Source organism: Panulirus ornatus, chromosome 5 (genome assembly GCF_036320965.1).
Source record: "Panulirus ornatus isolate Po-2019 chromosome 5, ASM3632096v1, whole genome shotgun sequence".
NCBI classification, from domain to species: Eukaryota; Metazoa; Arthropoda; class Malacostraca; order Decapoda; family Palinuridae; genus Panulirus; species Panulirus ornatus.
In genome coordinates this window covers 10220730-10242167 of record NC_092228.1, presented here as the reverse complement: position 1 = coordinate 10242167, position 21438 = coordinate 10220730, and the positions used below count along the sequence as shown (strand labels likewise).

The following is a 21438-nucleotide window of genomic DNA, read 5'->3' as shown; positions in this document are numbered from 1 at the left end:
ATACTTTGACGAGCCATAAAGCTACTGGAATTCACAGCAGAACAAACTAAGGCGATACAGAAGTCCCGGACATGTTGGATGCGCTGCCAACACGACTACAGGAAAGCCTAGCCTCTCAGTTTCGCCCAAAGAGTTGACGCCGGTGGCCGCGTCTTTCCGTGTGTCTTACATCCTCCTCAAATAAAAACCCAGGTACAGTGTGGCTTGTACCTTGACTACTACCACAGGTACGGTGTGGCCTGAACCTTAAGCACAACCAGGGGTAGATTCCACCCTCCCAGCTATCAACGCCAGTGTAGCCTACACTCCAACTACAGATAGAGAGATACGAGGATGTACGTACTACGCTCCTTGCTACCACTACCACTGCTATATGTATGGCACCAGTGGTCAAACCAGTGATGTACCTTCCCAGCAACAAAGGTTAGTCCACTCCACATGGATTGATCAGATGACGAGTGATTTCATTAAAGAAATATTCGTTAACGATGAGTTTAAAGCATCGTTTACCACCAGTTATGGAGAAAACAACCTAATTTGGAACAAGGAAATATTTTCGCGTTATAAGCTTACATACTTGATAATGACAATAGTAAGCATGGTTACGTATAATGAACCAGAGTTTTTTTTTTATTTTCCAAGCTTCAATGTATAATAAATTGTCATGGCTCCAAGATGTGCTAAATCAAACTGATTTAAAAAAATATTCTAAGAAGCCTTTCCGAAAATGCAAAGTAATGCTTGTGTTCTCCTTTTCAGTCAGTCCTAACATACTTGACTATGGCAAGACGAGGTCCCTGGTCATCTCTTGAATCTCGTGCGAGGATTCAGGCAGCAAAAACGACAGTAAACGCAATAAAGAATGTTTCAACGCAGGAAAAATTCGAATTTACGCATGACAGAAAACGGGACAAGAAGTATAAAAGAAAACGTAGTTATTCTTGTGGTGACGATGAAGAACAGGAGCTGACTTCACCGAAGAAAGTCAGGACTGAGGACAACTTTCACCATTTTACGAAAAATCTACGAAATAAACGAACACGACACGACGTTGAAAGCAAGGAGACACCACACGGAAACAAAAGGCCAAAGCTAGACGAAAACTGCGAGAAATGTGATAACCTTAGACCTGCGAGTTATCTTAACATATGTCAAGCGAAATGTGTGGACGATATTGGTATCTCCTACTACAACACCAACCATGTTATGTTCAACGATTTAAAAGAGTATTTCATGCGTTTATCACCGAGAATGTGGAGCGACTATGGAAAATCCGTCGTTTGTGAAACGCTTAGAGAAATAAGACTAGAAAACATGGACGGGAGAGATCTAAAGAAAACCGTCGAATACATATTGTGTGAAAAGCTGGTCCACTTCTCCACGGCGACAATCGAGAGCTTCCCCTCAGAACTTGAAGGGGTGATCTACGATAAGCTGAAACACTGCAGGAGACTGACATCTCTCGAAATTACCGTTGTGCCGAGAGACCAGACGGACGTTGTGAACGCTACGCTATCTCTACCCAGGCTGAGGCACCTGCAATCCCTCTCGCTCCTGCCTCCCACGAGGTACTCCTTCCACTGGGCCGTCGGGGAAGTGGCCCAACACTGCGCCAAGCTCCGCGAGCTTAAGGTGGTCTATAACGGTGACCGCTTCGCCGATAGTGAAGGGATCGCGTGCCTGGGAAATCGCCTGAGTCTCGTAGCTCTGTGGCTCTTTAATTTCGGTCGAAAGAGTGAATCTCGAAGCTTGACTGAGGTCCTGAGGTCGCTGCCCAACTTGAAGATACTGTTTCACAAGGAATTACCGAACGTCATTCTGGAGTTGACGTGTGAGAGTGGGAGGAGGGTGGAGGACGGTGAGGAGGACCTTGTGACAGATGGTTGTCTGACCAGCTTGCCGGTCAGGGAGGCGCCGGCAGGGTCCAGGCAGCTGGGCCTGGAGCGTGTGGACCTCTGCTGGTACCAGAGAGGCGTGGGTTACCAGCTGGTTTACGTCCCATCCTCCTACCTCCTGCGTGTGGCTCAAGCCTGCCCTAGGGTAAAGCTCCTAAACCTGGTGGGTCCCCCGTGCCTGGCGCAGGTCATAGCCAGCCTGCCGCACCTGCAAGTCGTCGTCCTGCAGCAGGCCAGCCTCACCTCCTGCCTCCGGTGCACCCTGAAGGACATGACGCTGGACGGGATTACGGAGCTGCGCGTGTCCGACGTGTGGGACGTGACCCATGACCTTATCTCGGCGGTGGCCTGCGCCTGCTCCAGCCTGCGGGTCCTGAGCGTCGTCAGCTCCAGCCTGGAGGCGCAGGGTGACCTCCTGACCCCACGCCACCGCCCATCCTTCCCCTGCCTCCGTGAGGCCACCTTGGTGCCCACCACACTCCAGGGGCGTCCCTCCCTAACCTCACCAGCAGTCTGGCAGCTGGGTGCAGCCCTAACGTCCTACCTTCTCAGGGGCGCCTCCCTCCTGACGTACATCCACCTGCAGTACAAGAGGGGCGACATCCCCGACGGAGACGTGCCCAGCGAGCAGGAACTCGAGGAGGCCCTGTGTCATCCCCGGCCAGCCCTCCGGCAGCTGATATTGGAGTGGCCGCCTGCCGCCTCTCATCATCTGGTCTGGAGAGTGATGCAGGCCTGCCCCGCCCTCACCACCCTGGGAGGCATCACCACCTGGCCCCTCACCGCCCACCAGTCGGCCTCCCTCGTGGCCCACTACGGAAGGCTACTGGATATCATGTGAAATCTTCGCGCCTTCAGCGGTTGCTACACGTACGTACAACCACAACTACTACACAACCAGTGTGTTCGTGCATGGCTACACGGTCGCCGTCGCCTGTTATAAGATGACAGCGTCTGGAGCATACAGACTGTCAGAACTAAGAAACAGTGCCACTCTCCTCGTCTGCCGTGGCTTCCTGTGGTTAACGGCAACACTAGAGAGGATCATATTCACACCTGTGAACAGCATGTTCACGCCAGCAAGCGAGACGAAAAGGCTTGAGGAACCAATGGTCTATTCTGAATGGTTGAGAGGCTGACAGTTCCTCAAAGACGAAGAAGGATGAAGATGCTGCAGAGGGCTATGAGGGAGGAGCGAATTGCTCTCCAAGATAACGTTCTCGCCTCCCACTTATTCTTCAACGCTCCCAGATCCTTCGCCCCCTTCCCCACCCTGTGACTCAATTCCGCCTCCATGGTTCCATCCGCTGTTAAATCCACTCCCAGATAGCTGGGGGAGAGAGATGTACTGAGATAGAGAGTGTGTTATCAAAGAGCTGGATACGTTACTAAGAAGGGAAAGAGTCTTACTGAAAACGGATGTGGAGGAACCAGGTGTCATAGAATATACAGGTGTCACTGAGAAGGCGAATATGTCATTCACGTCTTGAACACAACAACGTTACGACCCTTGAGTACGAAGGTGGAACCCTTGAGCACGCCCTAGGATCGAACCGTTGTGCTCAAGAGGTGACAGCAACATCTAACCCGATGTATATATATAAACTAACCATTACGACTTTTTTAAACTAGGCAACCAAGGTCAATATATATTTTCATGATCTCAACTAAACTGTAAAACCTGAAATCATATCTGAAATATATATCTGTTCAAGTTCAAAGTCTTAAATGTCCTACAGTTAAGCGTCAATAACCGATCCAGGCATATGTATGTATAGAGCACAGCCTAGCCGTACACTGACGCCTGCCAGGCAGGGGTCCCGGGTTCGATCCTGGCTGTTGATGTATTGTATGGTGTGTGTGTGTGTGTGTGTGTGTGTGTATATATATATATATATATATATATATATATATATATATTTTGCCGCTGTCTCCCGCGTTAGCGAGGTAGCGCAAGGAAACAGACGAAAGAATGGCCCAACCCACCCACATACACATGTATATACATACACGTCCACACACGCAAATGTACATACCTATACATCAGAATGTATACATATATATATACACACACAGACATATACATATATACACATGTACATAATATCTGGGAGTGGATCCGGCAGCGGACGGGACCACGGAAGCTATTTCCCATGTTAGCGAGGTAGCGTTAAGAACAGAGGACTGAGCATTTGAGGGAATATCCTCACTTGGCCCCCCCCCTCCTCTGTCCCTTCTTTGGGAAAACTAAAAACATTCTGTGTTGTGAGTGAGTTCGCTCCCAATACTGGTTTTCTTTCCTCATCAGGCGTGAGAGAGACTAGTTACTCCTTGTTGGTGATTCCCCATCTCCACCCACACCCACATCACTACGACCAACACCACTCAGAAAATTGGTGTGACTCTCACAAATAAATCTACATCGAGGGGGGTTCACAGTTTCTCGATCGCCCTCGTTAAGTAAACTAGTCGACAAGAGATGAAGTGATGTCAACTCGTTGATCTTAATACGGGTAACTTTATGTATCTTTTTTTTTTCCTAATCTGATTATATAAAAAAAAAAAATTCTATCATGGGATAATTAGCCATTTCAGCGCAGATCTGTAAGAGATGAGAGCAATTTCACGCCATGGAGAAAAAAAAAAATTAAATCACTCACGAGGCAAAAACAGGAGTTAATGATAATAAGGTGTTAGCTAGACACAGCTGTACGGACGGGAGCAGGAGGAGGGTCTAGTGCCAGGGGGGGGATATTGACTTGATCATCATCACTACACCTCTCTCCCAGCCCCCACGGCCAAGACGCACAGGAAAGGCTAATACACACACACACACACACACACACACACACACACACACGCGAGTTGGAGCTATACTGCCCTAATGTTCCATAACCCTTTGAAGTACGAGGGGGTTTTCCGTCATCGTGCTCGGGTGGTAAGTCATGACAGTGCTAAACATCACCTGAATTAAAGAGAGCCACCGACAGCGGCCATGAGAGAGAAAAAATCAACCATGCGAACAAAGGTTATTATTCAGAAGAGCAAAAAATATTAAATAATTCATCAAAAAAAATAAAAATCCAATTAAAGAGCAAACAAATGATACTGCAGTGATTTATTTTTTTTTTAATATGATTTATCGCCAAAGGCACGCAAATAAAATTGAATATCAGAATGTCATATTTCGTATCTCCACGGACGACGCCGCCTGGCTTATGGATGCAAGTGGTACGAGCAAGCGAATAAATAGAGTGAGGTCGGCTGGGTGGCCAGACCGACCGGCAAGCCCCGAGTGACGACATCGTACTAAAGACGGTTATAAATTATCGTACACTGTGCATCATCGTCTTAAAAAAAAAGGGGGGGAAATGGGGTGAGGTCAACCATAGGCAAACATATGTACAAAGCTTGGTGGAAGGTCTTAGGAGACACATAGCAAAACATGAGATTGGTAAAAAGAAAATCCAAACCAGTGACTTATTTTGTGGTGGTTGTGGCTGTTGTGTGTGTGTGTGTGTTGTGTGTGTGTGTGAGTGTGAAGGTGGGGGTTAGTCCTATCTTCTGCCATAGTCACAGTCATTAAGGCCTATCTTGCCACTGTCGCAGTCATTAAAGCCTTTTAGCTCAAGTAACAACCGCCAATGGAAAAAAAAGAGGTCTTAAACACCTTCTTCTGGTGCTGAAGGTAATTCTGAGACTATATATACACGGTCTTGCTGCTGCATACATGGACCCATGGGGGGAAACGAGTGATAATAGCGGTGGTGGTCATCGCTACGCGCTGGGGGCAACACTGGCACTACCAGAGGGAACACGAGGAAGGAGGAAAATATATAGAATTTCTAATTTGTGTTTCTACTTCCATGCCTCATTTACGCGTTACTCTTTTTTTTTTTAATCATCTATACTACTCATTACTAGAGCATACATCAGTTAATTACGAATGGAAACACACTGATCTTTATCGTGTCGTGAAATGACGGTAACATGAGATGTGATCATTTTTTTTTTTATTTGGTATATTTCTCGACTTCCGTGCAATTGCGATACGACCCTTGAGCACAGCGGTGTTTAATGTTTATATATATATATATATATATATATATATATATATATATATTTTTTTTTTTTTTTTTTCTTTCTTTCATACTATTCGCCATTTCCCGCATTAGCGAGGTAGCGTTGAGAACAGAGGACTGGGCCCTTGAGGGAATATCCTCACCTGGGCCCCTTCTCTGTTCCCTCTTTTGGAAAATTAAAAAAAAAAAAAAAAAAAAAATATATATATATATATATATATATATATATATATATATATATATATATATATATATATATATATATATAAACTCTACCTCGCTGGAGGGGGGTGGGATGTTATTTCATGTGAGGCGGGGTGGCGACGAAATGGATGAAGGCAGCAAGTATGAATATGTATATCTATATGATGGGTGATAGGCTGAAGTTAGATGAACGAAGGAGAGCAACTTCAATGATGGAAGCCATCGAGGGAGAATTAAACTGTTCTTTCACAAAGACGTCTTCAAGATTTATAGTCCTACAAATATATCAAAAGTGTGAAAGCGGTTGACGTGGAAGTGCCAGATATAAAAGGCATCACAGTGAAAGTGCGCGACACAATTCACATCAACTTACATCAACTTTCCCTGTATATTAGTAACTACAGAAGCACCGTCACAACAGTCACACACAGAGATTTCGGACTGCCTCCTAAAATCAATACAGTAAAAGCCTAAAGCTTCATTTTCTCTTTGGATCTTCAAAATTTCACCCAAAACCGTAGAAACCAGATCGTAAAAAAAAAGGAAAATGTAACGATTGTTGATATTTGGCGCAGCGTAGGACACCCTCTTGGCCATCTTACTGCAGCAAGGGGGGTTACACTTGACGCACCAGACCTGACAAAAATATCGGCCATGTTGATGACACCGCCACACAGCCATTGCCCACCTCCCGCTCCCCAATCGTCACTCCCAGACGTCCACCAAACACTGGGAGAATAAAAGCAGGTGATTGTCTTGTTATTGCAAGGGAACCGCGCCGGGTTCAAACCTCATCTTCAACATCTGACGAGAATTGGCAGGTTACTGCAGAGATCCAAGCCCCGCGCCCCCTCTCATGTTCCCATCCAGGAGGGAGAAATAGACTTCTAGAATTCGTTCATACTCTGGGAGACTGCTAATTGACTTCAAGAGATTTTTTTTTTTTTTGAACTCGCTAATTACGTCAGCCGTCAACCGTCAAAAATACCGAAGTTCAACAAATGAAGGAAGTAATTTGGACGTTCGTTACGACCACTTAAAAACATCCGGCGTCGTCGTACGCTTCATATCATTACGACCTTCCGAAGCAGTTTTAAAGAACAAGAGACCGAAAATATATGTCCGCCACAAACGCTCGCCGTTAGCTAAGGCGTGATCGGTTTTAAACGTTTGTAAGATCGCAATGTAACGAAGGGAAAAAGAATTCCCAGACGTAGAGGTCTATATGAACAAGCCATATTACTGACCACAATTCATACTTTTCCAGGGACTTCAGGAGATGAATGAAGAACCTCTGCTCAGAACAATAAAAATAAAAAAATCGTGAACAGCCTAGTCTTGTCGTCGCTCATAAAATCGTAATAGTTTTATCTTATCCCGCTCAAATCCTAACAGCCTAGCTTTATCGCCCGTGACAACAAAATCGTAAGAGCCTAGTGAAAAAAAACATATACGTGTCTTACAAATTAAGTCAGTGAATCTCACACGACACGAAGGAGAAAGGCAAAGGTGCACTTGACATGAGAAAGAGAATGATTCGGGGTAAATAAAACAGATGGTCAAAGTTAATTTACCATCAATGTGGTTGGAAGCAATAGGGCAAATAAAGAATTACTCTTGTAATTTCATCGTTAAACGATAAAATGATAACAAGAATAGTACAGATATATCCGAGAAAACCACAGAATATATAAGCCGTTGCCCGTTCAAAAATCATTTGGTATATATATATATGTATATATATATATATATTATATATATATATATATATATATATATATATATATATATATATATATATATATATACATCTTTTGGCCGTAGAGTTAGTTGCTGACACTGAGAGACAAGTTCTGGAGGCAATGTAATTTCACTGGTATGAGAAGAAAAATCCCGAGGAACGTAGCTCAACACACACAAGTTTTTGTCTACAGAGGAAACGTAATTTGTCTGCTTAAATATGTATGGTGTTGGATCCTATACACGTGGAAAGATATTAGTCACTTATTAAGAACACTATACAAAATTGGATTATAATGTAAGTTTTGAGAATGTTGGTAAAACTATAAACTCTTGGTTTAGATTCACAGATAATATGATTAATAATGATGCTATCAGATCTTTTTTAAATGGTTAAATAAGGTTAAAATGTGATGGTGTATATGGAATATTGTTAGCTATAGCCTACAAGTGTGAAAACCAGTTACATCTGGTAGCAATACTGTAATACAGGCACCTCAACGTGAGCTGATGGGATCCTTTTCAATGAAAACTCTTGAGAACAGACGAGAAAATATACAATGGTTGTTAAGTAAAACCAGCCGTGTATCACAATCGAGAAGGATATTGTCCGTGATCTATTGCCGATAATTATCAAATTCTCAATAATTTGCCGATGTAAATGTATAATTCCAACGTAATAACTGATTATTCCATTTTGTCCTCATCACCACCTAAGGCACAATATCATCTATCATATATTCAGGTAATACTTTATCAGAAAACAAATGATAGGGCTACGAAGGCAGCAAAAAACTATGATAATATTTCACAGCCACAAAATTAGAATTTCTCTGTTTAATAATAAAAAGTGGGGGGGGTGGGAGAGAGAGAGAGAGAGAGAGAGGCATTAGTGACTTTCAATTCCATTTCGTCCTGACAGACAAGACTCCTCCCATCCTCTCATGTCTTGCAGAAACTAATCAACTATGTAAATTAAAATTCGTTCTGCGTGGTAACCCATCCTCATAGCTGTCTTATTCTCGGGGGAAACTTATCAAAAAATATATAAAATAAAGTAGATTAATGAATAATACACACTGGGTCAGCTGGGGTTAATCCATATAATTCACAAGGTGAACGGTAATACAATTTTATCTCCCAACTGGAAGAGAAACAGTCTCTCTCGAGATTTAATATGGAGATGGGGGAACAGACCTGGAGTGAAATGATGGTCTTCCTCCCTCCATATCTTTACGAAATTTAGTAATTACGAAACTAAGACAATCGACGGAGTAATGATGGTTGATAATACTACAAAATCTATCGGATGCAAAGGCACACCGATACAGTTTAGCGGGCCAAATATACAAGAACAAATCAGAGTGCAAAGACACTCCTTGCTAAAGCTACAATTAAGCCTAGCCTCATCTACGAGACGCAATCGAACCAAACGCCTGTAGCCTATCTTGGCGCGCGCGAGTTGCCTATCCCCCTTCCGTCCTATTGCAGCCCTGACGTTAAAGCTAGGTATCGCATTAACGTTACTTACATATAAAATGCTACTGAAACATATACGGAACACAGGTATGTCCTCATCATTTGTTTTACTAGCAACACACTTGTGGAATTATCATACGGTAACGTCTTAAAAACGTCACAATCTTGACCTATAGTTTTGAAGACTTTTTTTTTTTTAGACGTAATTTATTTTGCTTCGAGGGAAAAAAAAGAAGACTAAGGCCTCTATTCTTCAGAAGCGTAACTGGAACCAATGAGCTAAAGCTGTCCTGAAATACAAAAAAAAAAAAAAAATCTAAAAACACACGGGTATGACGCGGGCCGATGCAACACGAGACCACGGCTTGTGGACTAAATGGGTATTGCCAGACTTTGATTAATGGCTGGGTGAAGGTCGAGAGGCGATTCAAAACATCCATGGAACTACGTACAGTGGTCCACACCCTCTCACACTGCGGCACCATGTGGAACAATGAACAACATATGTTATCAGTAAAGGACAATGCGTTTAAAAAAAATAATATATATATATTTTTTCGGCACAAGTTTTCTCAGCCGGAGTAACATATTATGGCGAGGGTTTTCACAAATATAGCCATGGCGAAAATTCGCACTTTTAATTCTGGCTATTTTTGGAGAGACATTCATCATGTCACGTACGCTTTCCTTCGTCGAAAAAAAATAAATAGATGACCATTACTTCTTAGTGCAATTATGTATAAACGTGTAGTATACGAACGAACAGCACTTCTTTACATATCGAGAATGTACGGGTTGACACAGAACGTACGCTAACAGAACGCACGACAGAGAAAACAGAAAAGATAGAACGTATGGTGACAGAATTTGCGATACAGTAGAGCGTAAGGTGTGACGAAATTTGCGGTGACAGAATGCACGGGGGATCGAGGCGACCAGGATGTACACACACACACACACACACACCGCACTCCAGCCATCTTCAGAGTTGAGGATAGGTTTTGGGTCTCAGGTAATGTAATGACAACCACAGAGGAATCATTACCACGTTCCAGTATTATGTACAGTTTACTGAGCCATCATCAAGTGGCAAATACAATCTCAAGAATAATTTGCAGACAATAAATAAACGCTTCTCACGGAAGAAAAATTGATCTACTGCAAGCTTACTTACTTTAACAGCTCATAGATGAAAATACTGAATAAATATCTGGAAATCCATTACATGTTTAAGATTGATCGTTCAACACCGGGTGTAGAAACTCGTTTTTACAAATATCTAACAAAAGTGGCAGGGATCCCCTCACAGGAATTAGAAAGAAAAAAAAAAAAAACGGTGCGTTGCGCCCTCCAAACTTCTCCATACAGCCTGACCCTCACCATCAAAGCAACACCGTGCAGTACCCCGACCTATCTCTCCTTACTACCACACCTCCATCACCAAACACCTCCAACCTCAAATCAAACCCGGTCATGAATATATCTGATTTACCCAATCAATGTCATTCAAAACATAATTTGGATTTCCTGAAAATAACATATACGAAATATCTATTAGCTTCTACACTATCTAAACTTCCTATTTTCACAATTTTCTCAAACCTGGGAAGATCATGGCGTGTCTCAACAGACGTAAATGCCCTTTGGGAGGTCGGTCATGCAATATAGTCAGCCGACTGGAAAAAAAAGAGTTCAATTTCGTTGCGAACCTTATTACCCCAAAGCGCATCACCTTATTCTGCTCCCGCGTGGAGTGCAGCAGGACTCTCATGATATCGGCATAATATATATATATATATATATATATATATATATATATATATATATATATATATATATATATATTATTTTTCTTTCATACTATTCGCCATTTCCCGCGTTAGCGAGGTAGCGTTAAGAACAGAGGACTGGGCCTTTGAGGGAATATCCTCACCTGGCCCCCTTCTCTGTTTCTTCTTTTGGAAAAAAAAAAAAGAGAGGGGAGGATTTCCAGCCTCCCGCTCCCTCCCCTTTTAGTCGCCTTCTACGACACGCAGGGAATACGTGGGAAGTATTCTTTCTCCCCTATCCCCAGGGATAATATATATATATATATATATATATATATATATATATATATATATATATATATATATATATATATATATATATATATCATCGTCCTCACGAGAAACACACACTAGGTTATATAACAAAGGAGGAGGAAGAGAGGAGAGGTAATTATCTCAGCCTAGAAAGAAAGCCAAGAAAGAGGCTGGTCCTGGGGACAATGCAGTGGGGTCCCGGGACAACGACGACCCCCCCCAGCCTCGCCTGCCCCTTACCCCAGGAAACTGACTAAATTGGGGCGCGGGCAATTCCTCCCCCCCAACTCCTCCTCCCTTGTTGACACCCCTGCAAATCCAATTAAGTCTCCCGAGAGATTTGGACGGATTTCTAATCCTACGCAAGATTTTTCTCCTCCCCCCCAGATATAATTAGCCAGCAGATGTCAAGAGTTAAGAATAGAAGAAGAAGAAAAGAGTAGAGTAAGATTCCAGCTCCGTGAGAGAGAGAGCGGGGCAAGCCAGACACATTAGCCTAGCTTGACTGTGGCGTCTGCGGGCTGTTGCTAGCTGGATCCTAGCACGGTTATTCACGGGGTTTCAATAGCGGTTGCTAGCTGGGTCCTAGCACGGTTATTCACGGGGTTTCAATAGCGGTTGCTAGCTGGATCCTAGCACGGTTATTCACGGGGTTTCAGTAGCGGCTGCTAGCTGGATCCTAGCACGGTTATTCACGAGGTTTCAGTAGCAGTTGCTAGCTGGGTCCTAGCACGATTATTCACGGGGTTTCAGTAGCGGCTGCTAGCTGGATCCTAGCACGGTTATTTACGGGGTTTCAGTAGCGGCTGCTAGCTGGATCCTAGCACGGTTATTCACGGGGTTTCAATAGCGGTTGCTAGCTGGGTCCTAGCACGGTTATTCACGGGGTTTCAATAGCGGTTGCTAGCTGGGTTCTAGCACGGTTATTCACGGGGTTTCAATAGCGGTTGCTAGGTGGATCCTAGCACGGTTATTCACAGGGTTTCAGTAGCAGTAGGAGGGTCCTAGCACGGTTATTCACGGGGTTTCAGTCACTCCGTCCGCCACCCGTGGGTGGGTGGGGGACTGGACTTAGCAAGAGGCTTCAAGGTCACTGTCATAAGCTTTTACATGAGGGGGGTGACGTCATCCGAAATGTGTCAAACGCAACACAAATTCACTTATCTCACATCTTGAGAGATGGTATTGGCTGACTATACTGTGTTCGTACGAGTCTTACAACGAAGCATTAATGGATGGATGGGAATTAGGTCTTATGGCGAGTATAATACATACTTGGAAATACTGGAATGAATAACAGAAGAAACGTAGAAAAGAAAGTAATCTGTTTACGTAATTCATTCAGCGGAGGTCGGCAGGAAAACAAGGACAACCTTAGCATGGGTCGGGGAGAGAGAGAGAGAGAGAGAGAGAGAGAGAGAGAGAGAGAGAGAGAGAGAGAGAGAGAGAGAGAGAGAGAGAGAGAGAGAGAGAGAGAGAGAGGTCAGCAGGAGCAGGGACCCAGCCACAACAAACCACCAGGTCATGGGTCAGCGGGAACACACCGGCCGGAAAAGAGGGAGCTAAACCCCACTCCTCCCTCACACCACCACACACATGGTCGGCCACAGCTACTTTAAAGACAGGTTTATCGCCTCCATAAACCTCGAGTGGACCATTAGAGGCATACTTCACTGTCATTTATAAAGATAAACTACTTATTACAATGTTAGCAGGAGGCGCGGGAGGGCGCGGCGCGCGCGCCACCAGAAAGCCTACACATGGGGTCGACTTAACTCTTTCCTCCCTGGCACCCAGCTTGAAGTCACACTTACGCATACCTAACCACCGACCCTCACACTTACTCATAACTAACCACCGACCCTCACACTTACTCATAACTAACCACCGACCCTCACACTTACTCATAACTAACCACCGACCTTCACACTTACTAACTACCACCGACCCTCACACTTACTCATAACTAACCACCGACCCTCACACTTACTCATAACTAACCACCGACCCTCACACTTACTCATAACTAACCACCGACCCTCACACTTATAACTACCACCGACCCTCACACTTACTCATAACTAACCACCGACCCTCACACTTACTCATAACTACCACCGACCCTCACACTTACGCATAACTACCACCGACCCTCACACTTACTCATAACTACCACCGACCCTCACACTTACTCATAACTAACCACCGACCCTCACACTTACTCATAACTAACCACCGACCCTCACACTTACTCATAACTAACCACCGACCCTCACACTTACTCATAACTACCACCGACCCTCACACTTACTCATAACTAACCACCGACCCTCACACTTACTCATAACTAACCACCGACCCTCACACTTACTCATAACTACCACCTGACCCTCACACTTACTCATAACGAACCACCGACCCTCACACTTATAACTACCACCGACCCTCACACTTACTCATAACTACCACCGACCCTCACACTTACTCATAACTAACCACCGACCCTTACACTTACTCACACCTACAACTTCACCACCATCTAACCGCTACCTCATCACTTACGATGCTAACTCACTCCACGGCGTAACTGACCCCCAAGCTCCCTCCTCCGCGACCAGCTGCTGTCCCCTACCTACCTAAACCCTCCTGTCCATGACCAGCTGCTCTAATTTACAGGAGACGGAACCAACACAGACGGCGTTCACAGAGACGGAGCCCACACACACCGCTTACAAAGTCTGTGTCAACAGGGAGGCAGAGAGGACAAGACCGGCGACCCCGCCAGCCGACACACACTTCACATCGCCAACACACAAGACAGAGCCTATGCAGACAGCGCTCGCGGACAAGGATCCCAGACAGACAGGGTTAACACAGAACCCATACTGGCGATTTTGAAGGAAACTCAAACAGATACAGTAATCAGAGAGACATAAACGCCTAAAGAGAGAGAGAGACAGTAGCGAGACTTCCCAAAGAGACAGCACGTACAGACAACACCCAATGAGACAGACAATATAGAGACAGCGTATGTGTAGGAAAAAAAAATACACACACACATATATATATATATATATATATATATATATATATATATATATATATATATATATATATATATATATAGAGAGAGAGAGAGAGAGAGAGAGAGAGAGAGAGAGAGAGAGAGCCCTCTGAAGGACAGTACTCAAAGATATGGCAGGTGTAGGGACAGCGCAAAGGTAGACAGAATCTAGAGAGGCAAATCCAGTTAGACAGTACCCAAACAGACGGTAAAATAGACAGCACCCGGGAAGACAGTAGCCAGAGAGACAGCGGGTGTAGCCACAGCGGCCGGATAGAGAGTGTACATGGAGGCCTCTGGTTTACTGCTGCCTGGAAAGCCTCTTACTGTCCCGACGCTGGAAATCTGGGCTGGATCTCCCTAGTGCGGTCAGACAACACAACCCCCTCCCCTTTCCTCTCCTCCCACTCGCCTCTCTGTTCCCAGGTGCAGGTTCCATACCAGGGCTCCCACCTGGTGCACAAACTGTTCGAGTCGAGAGGGCCTGGCAGGCTGAAGCCCTCTCTTCAGTGAACCGGTTCCATGGATAGGATATAAACAGGTCATATAACAGTTTCTCCCTTTATCCCTGAAATCATATATATATATATATATATATATATATATATATATATATATATATATATATATATATATATATATATATATGACGATCGTGAGGCTACGCGACACAGATGAGTGACATCTACAGAGGGCTGTGTGTTAGCTGCTGTGGGTGTGTTGAGCTGGCTACAAGAGGCGGGGGAAGTTAGACAAGTCGATGGCGGAATAAAGGAGGACTGTGAACTATCCACGAAAAACCAGAAGCTGAGAGAAGCAGAAAGGTTTAGTGTACCAGTGTTACGATTTTTCTATATTTTCTGTATTCCTCTGAACATGACGGTATGACCCATAGGTACTACGGCCGGGTTAAAAGCCAGGCTGTGCTTTAAGGGCTGTACCATTGGGTACAAGAAGAAAAAAAGTTTATATATATATATATATATATATATATATATATATATATATATATATATATATATATATATATATATATAAATATATATATATATATATATATATATATATATATATATATATAAACTATATAAACTTCCACCTCCAATTTGATCTCCCTCTTCTCCTCGTTCCCTCCACCTCCGACACATATATCCTCTTGGTCAATCTTTCCTCACTCATTCTCTCCATGTGCCCAAACCATTTCAAAACACCCTCTTCTGCTCTCTCAACCACGCTCTTTTTATTTCCACACATCTCTCTTACCCTTACGTTACTTACTCGATCAAACCACCTCACACCACACATTGTCCTCAAACATCTCATTTCCAGCACATCCATCCTCCTGCGCACAACTCTATCCATAGCCCACGCCTCGCAACCATACAACATTGTTGGAACCACTATTCCTTCAAACATACCCATTTTTGCTTTCCGGGATAATGTTCTCGACTTCCACACATTCTTCAAGGCTCCCAGAATTTTCGCCCCCTCCCCCACCCTATGATTCACTTCCGCTTCCATGGTTCCATCCGCTGCCAGATCCACTCCCAGATATCTAAAACACTTCACTTCCTCCAGTTTTTCTCCATTCAAACTCACCTTCCAATTGACTTGACCCTCAACCCTACTGTACCTAATAACCTTGCTCTTATTCACATTTACTCTTAACTTTCTTCTTTCACACACTTTACCAAACTCAGTCACCAGCTTCTGCAGTTTCTCACATGAATCAGCCACCAGCGCTGTATCATCAGCGAACAACAACTGACTCACTTCCCAAGCTCTGGTATTGCAGTGGAATTTATTAAAAAAGGGGTGACTGTATTGTTGACTGGTTGGTAAGGTTATTTAATGTATGTATGACTCATGGTGAGGTGCCTGAGGATTGTCGGAATGCGTGCATAGTGCCATTGTACAAAGGCAAAGGGGATAAGAGTGAGTGCTCAAATTACAGAGGTATAAGCTTGTTGAGTATTCCTGGTAAATTATATGGGAGGGTATTGATTGAGAGGGTGAAGGCATGTACAGAGCATCAGATTGGGGAAGAGCAGTGTGGTTTCAGAAGTGGTAGAGGATGTGTGGATCAGGTGTTTGCTTTGAAGAATGTATGTGAGAAATACTTAGAAAAGCAAATGGATTTGTATGTAGCATTTATGGATCTGGAGAAGGCATATGATAGAGTTGATAGAGATGCTCTGTGGAAGGTATTAAGATTATATGGTGTGGGAGGCAAGTTGTTAGAAGCAGTGAAAAGTTTTTATCGAGGATGTAAGGCATGTGTACCTGTAGGAAGAGAGGAAAGTGATTGGTTCTCAGTGAATGTAGGTTTGCGGCAGGGGTGTGTGATGTCTCCATGGTTGTTTAATTTGTTTATGGATGGGGTTGTTAGGGAGGTGAATGCAAGAGTTTTGGAAAGAGGGGCAAGTATGAAGTCTGTTGGGGATATATATATATATATATATATATATATATATATATATATATATATATATATATATATATATATATACATATATATATATATTGTGGTGGTACGGGACGCGAACCAAGGAAATATGGACAGCTCAAAAGACGGATGCCTTAAAGAGAGAGAGAGAGAGAGAGAGAGAGAGAGAGAGAGAGAGAGAGAGAGAGAGAGAGAGAGAGAGAGAGAGAGAGAGGTGTGCGTGAGGAGTTGAACATCAACTCTTGCCACGTTTTCTCTCTCGCATGGTCGTCATAAGCCATACTTGTCGGTTAACTTAAAAGAGTCTCGTTTTCTTCGGCTGGTCCCCACTTTGTGTGTGGGCGACGCTTGCCCCGCTGTCGTGTCTCCACGGCGGAGGCTGTCCAGTGTGGCAAACACTGCTGTGGTGATGTTTAATACTCGTATCGCAATCATTCCCTTCATGCTAGCAGGTCTCCAGGTTGACTGTAATCCTCTGAACACGACGGTACGACCTTGGGTATACGACGGTACGACCTTGGGTATACGACTGTACGACCTTGGGTATACGACGGTGCGAGCTTGGGTATACGACGGTGCGAGCTTGGGTATACGACGGTACGACCTTGAGTACAACGGTACGACCTTGGGTACGACGGTACGACCTTGGGTACGACGGTACGACCTTGAGTACGATGGTAAGACCTTGGGTACGACCGTTTCTTATGATGGCCTATTTTTTCGACCTGAGGTCATCATACCCAGGGGGGCGGGCCCGAATCGTCCCGCTGAAGTGGTTAAGAATTTCGTAAATATGATTCTTTCCTGTTTTGCAACACTGGCGACCCAAATCCCCGAGCCTGACCACGGGCGACCTTGCACCATTGCAACAAAGAGAACCTTGTTCTTCTTGTATCATTTCTCTTACACTGATTCCCTTTGTATTTACTCACATTCCACACACACACACACACACACACACACACACACACACACACACACACACACATGTATATATATATATATATATATATATATATATATATATATATATATATATATATATATATATATATATATATGGGGATACAGTTGAAAAAATACTTCCCACGTATTCCCTGCGTGTCGTAGAAGGCGACTAAAAGGAGAGGGAGCGGAGGGGGGCTAGAACTCCCCCTTTTCCGTTTTTAATTTTCCAAAAGAAGGAACAGATAAGAGGGCCAAGTGATGATATTCCCTCTAAGGCTCAGTCCTCTGTTCTTAACGCTACCTCGCTAACGCGGGAAATGACGAATATGATGGTATATCCTTTACTATGTTCCCGGTTACACACACACACACACACACACATAAACTCGCCTCATTGGTACATACACATCTCATAATAGATTACCAGACAAATCATTAAGAAATTTAGATTATTTTTACCCGCTGTCCCCTACCGCTCGCTCGCTGGCCCCTACATCCTTGAAATCTGACGACCTCCGTGAACTGCACCCACGTAGCTGGCGTATGTATGCTGGGAGCGGGACGCACGCACACACCAGCCAGCCAGCGCACACACCAGCCAGCGCACACACCAGCCAGCCAGCGCACACACCAGCCAGCCAGCGCACACACCAGCCAGCGCACACACCAGCCAGTCAGCGTACACACCAGCCAGCCAGCGAACCAGCCAGCCAACCAACCAGCCATGGCAGATGACAACACCTCGTCATATATGCTCCTAAGCACGAGATTACACCTGGCAATATACCATGACGAGCCTTATGATGTAAATGGTCACGGTGGTGGTGGTGGTGCCATCCAACCTCGTCACGCCAGTAACAACGTGACGAACGAACGAACGCACGCACGCATGCGCACACGCTCTCTCTCTCTCTCTCTCTCTCTCTCTCTCTCTCTCTCTCTCTCTCTCTCTCTCTCTCTCTCTCTCTCTCTCTCTCTCTCTCTCTCTCTCCGAAGAAAAGAACCCCGGGTAAAAGTACACAAATCTGAAATATCTGAGTAGAAGAAACGCTGCAAGAAGAAATCTACTCGCAGTAGACTAAAATCTACCCGCAGTAGAGTAAAATCTACCCGCAGTAGACTAGCCGGGGTAGAAATAAAAATAATAGAGTAATTCGTTACCCGACACCGGTGACAAGAGCAGAATAAATACAAATTTACTTGTTTCCCCAGAATTCCTATGACTGCCTCATTATCATACATGAATATTCAACAATAATGATATGCATGGCTATGTTGCACCTGGCATGCATGCTGGGGGGGGCCGGTGTGATGAATTGCTGGTTCCACCTTCCTTCCTCCCCACCTGACGTAAACCTTCCTCCCCCTTCCTCCTCCCCCCAAATACCTACGATCTCCTCCCCATTTGACATATCTCCCCAACTTATCATATCCTCCCCACATGACGAATCCTCCCCCTCTTACCTACCTACCTATCATCTCCCGATGTGACATGTTCTCCCCACTTTCCCACCTCTCCGTTAGCCTCCTCCTCCTCCTCCTCCTCCTCTGTCATCTCCCCATCAGCCTCCTCCCCACGTCCCTACATCATCTACCTTCCCTCTCTAGCAACCTCCTCTCTATAGCAGTCCCCCATGCCATAGCAACCTCCTCTCTATAGCAGACGCCATGCCATAGCAACCTCCTCTCTATAGCAGACCCCCATTCCATAGCAACCTCCTCTCTATAGCAGACCCCCATGCCACAGCAACCTCCTCTCTATAGCAGACCCCCATGCCATAGCAACCCCCTCTCTATAGCAGACCCCCATGCCATAGCAACCTCCTCTCTATAGCAGACCCCCATGCCATAGCAACCTCCTCTCTATAGCAGACGCCATGCCATAGCAACCTCTTCTCCATAGCAGACGCCATGCCATAGCAACCTCCTCTCTATAGCAGACCCCATGCCATAGCAACCTCCTCTCTATAGCAGACGTCATGCCATAGCAACCACTTCTCTAGTGTTCTCTGCGTATATAGCAACTTCCTGTGGTAACAGTCCCATTTCTATGGATTTTTTTATAGCCATCTTGATCCTTCTCTTTATAGAAAACCCTTCTCTATAGCAACCTCCTTCCTATATATCAATGTTATTGTAGACGATTCTTAGTTGTATAGCAACCTCTACCTTACAGCGGCTGTCCCATTATAGAAAGTTCTCTCTATAGCGGCCACACTCCTTATAGAAAACCTGACGAGTTTCCCCCTATAGCATCCATTCTCTCTAGCGAAACCTGGACTTGTTCTCTAGAGCAGCCACACTCCTTATAGAAACCTGACGACTTTCCCCTCATAGCATCCACACGCCTTATAGAAACCTACCAACTTTTCCCCTCATAGCATCCACACTCCTTATAGAAACCTTGGCAACTTTCCCCTCATAGCATCCACACTCCTTATAGAAACCTACCAACTTTTCCCCTCATAGCATCCACACTCCTTATAGAAACCTTGGCAACTTTTCCCCCCATAGCATCCACACTCCTTATAGAAACCTGACAACCTTTCCCCCCATAGCATCCACACTCCCTCCTGAAACCAAGCATTATACTCCATAGCATCCACACTCCTTATAGAAACCTACCAACTATCCCTCATAGCATCCACACTCCTTATAGAAACCTTGGCAACTTTTCCCTCCATAGCATCCACACTCTTTATAGAAACCTACCAACTCTTTCCCCCATAGCATCCACACTCCTTATAGAAACCTTGGCAACTTTTCCCCCCATAGCATCCACACTCCTTATAGAAACCTTGGCAACTTTCCCCCCATAGCATCCACACTCCTTATAGAAACCTTGGCAACTTTTCCCTCCATAGCATCCACACTCCTTATAGAAACCTACCAACTTTCCCCCATAGCATCCACACTCCCTCCTGAAACCAGGCATTGTTCTCCATAGCATCCACACTCCTTATAGAAACCTGACAACTTTCCCCTCATAGCATCCACACTCTTTATAGAAACCTTGACAACTTTTCCCCCCATAGCCTCCTGAAACCAGGCATTATTCTCCATAGCATCCACACTCCTTATCGAAACCTTGACAACTTTTCCCCTCATAGCATCCACACTCCCTCCTGAAACCAGGCATTGTTCTCCATAGCATCCACACTCCCTCCTGAAACCAGGCATTATTCTCCATAGCATCCACACTCCTTATCGAAACCTTGACAACTTTTCCCCTCATAGCATCCACACTCCCTCCTGAAACCAGGCATTGTTCTCCATAGCATCCACACTCCCTTCTGAAACCAGGCATTGTTCTCCATAGCATCCGCCTGGCCAGATCACCTTGGGCTAGCCAAGAGCACCTCCCATCCGCCTCTCCTCGAAGGCCATCACAATATATATATACATCTGAGGCCAACCTACCCTCCAGCAACGTAACCTTGAACAAAAAAAATAAATAATAATAATAACTTCCATTTGATCTACGGGTGAGATCCCC

At 44.7% G+C, this 21438-nt stretch overlaps 1 protein-coding gene across 1 annotated transcript; it reads left to right on the top strand.

Annotated features, from left to right (window-relative positions):
* On the top strand, positions 1–3711 carry LOC139746710 (uncharacterized). The gene is made up of 2 exons (XM_071658196.1): positions 1–423; positions 760–3711. Exon 2 carries the CDS (start codon positions 781–783, stop codon positions 2734–2736), a length of 1956 nt encoding a protein of 651 aa, XP_071514297.1. The 5' UTR covers positions 1–423; positions 760–780; the 3' UTR covers positions 2737–3711.
* Positions 3712–21438: the final 17727 nt, after the last annotated feature.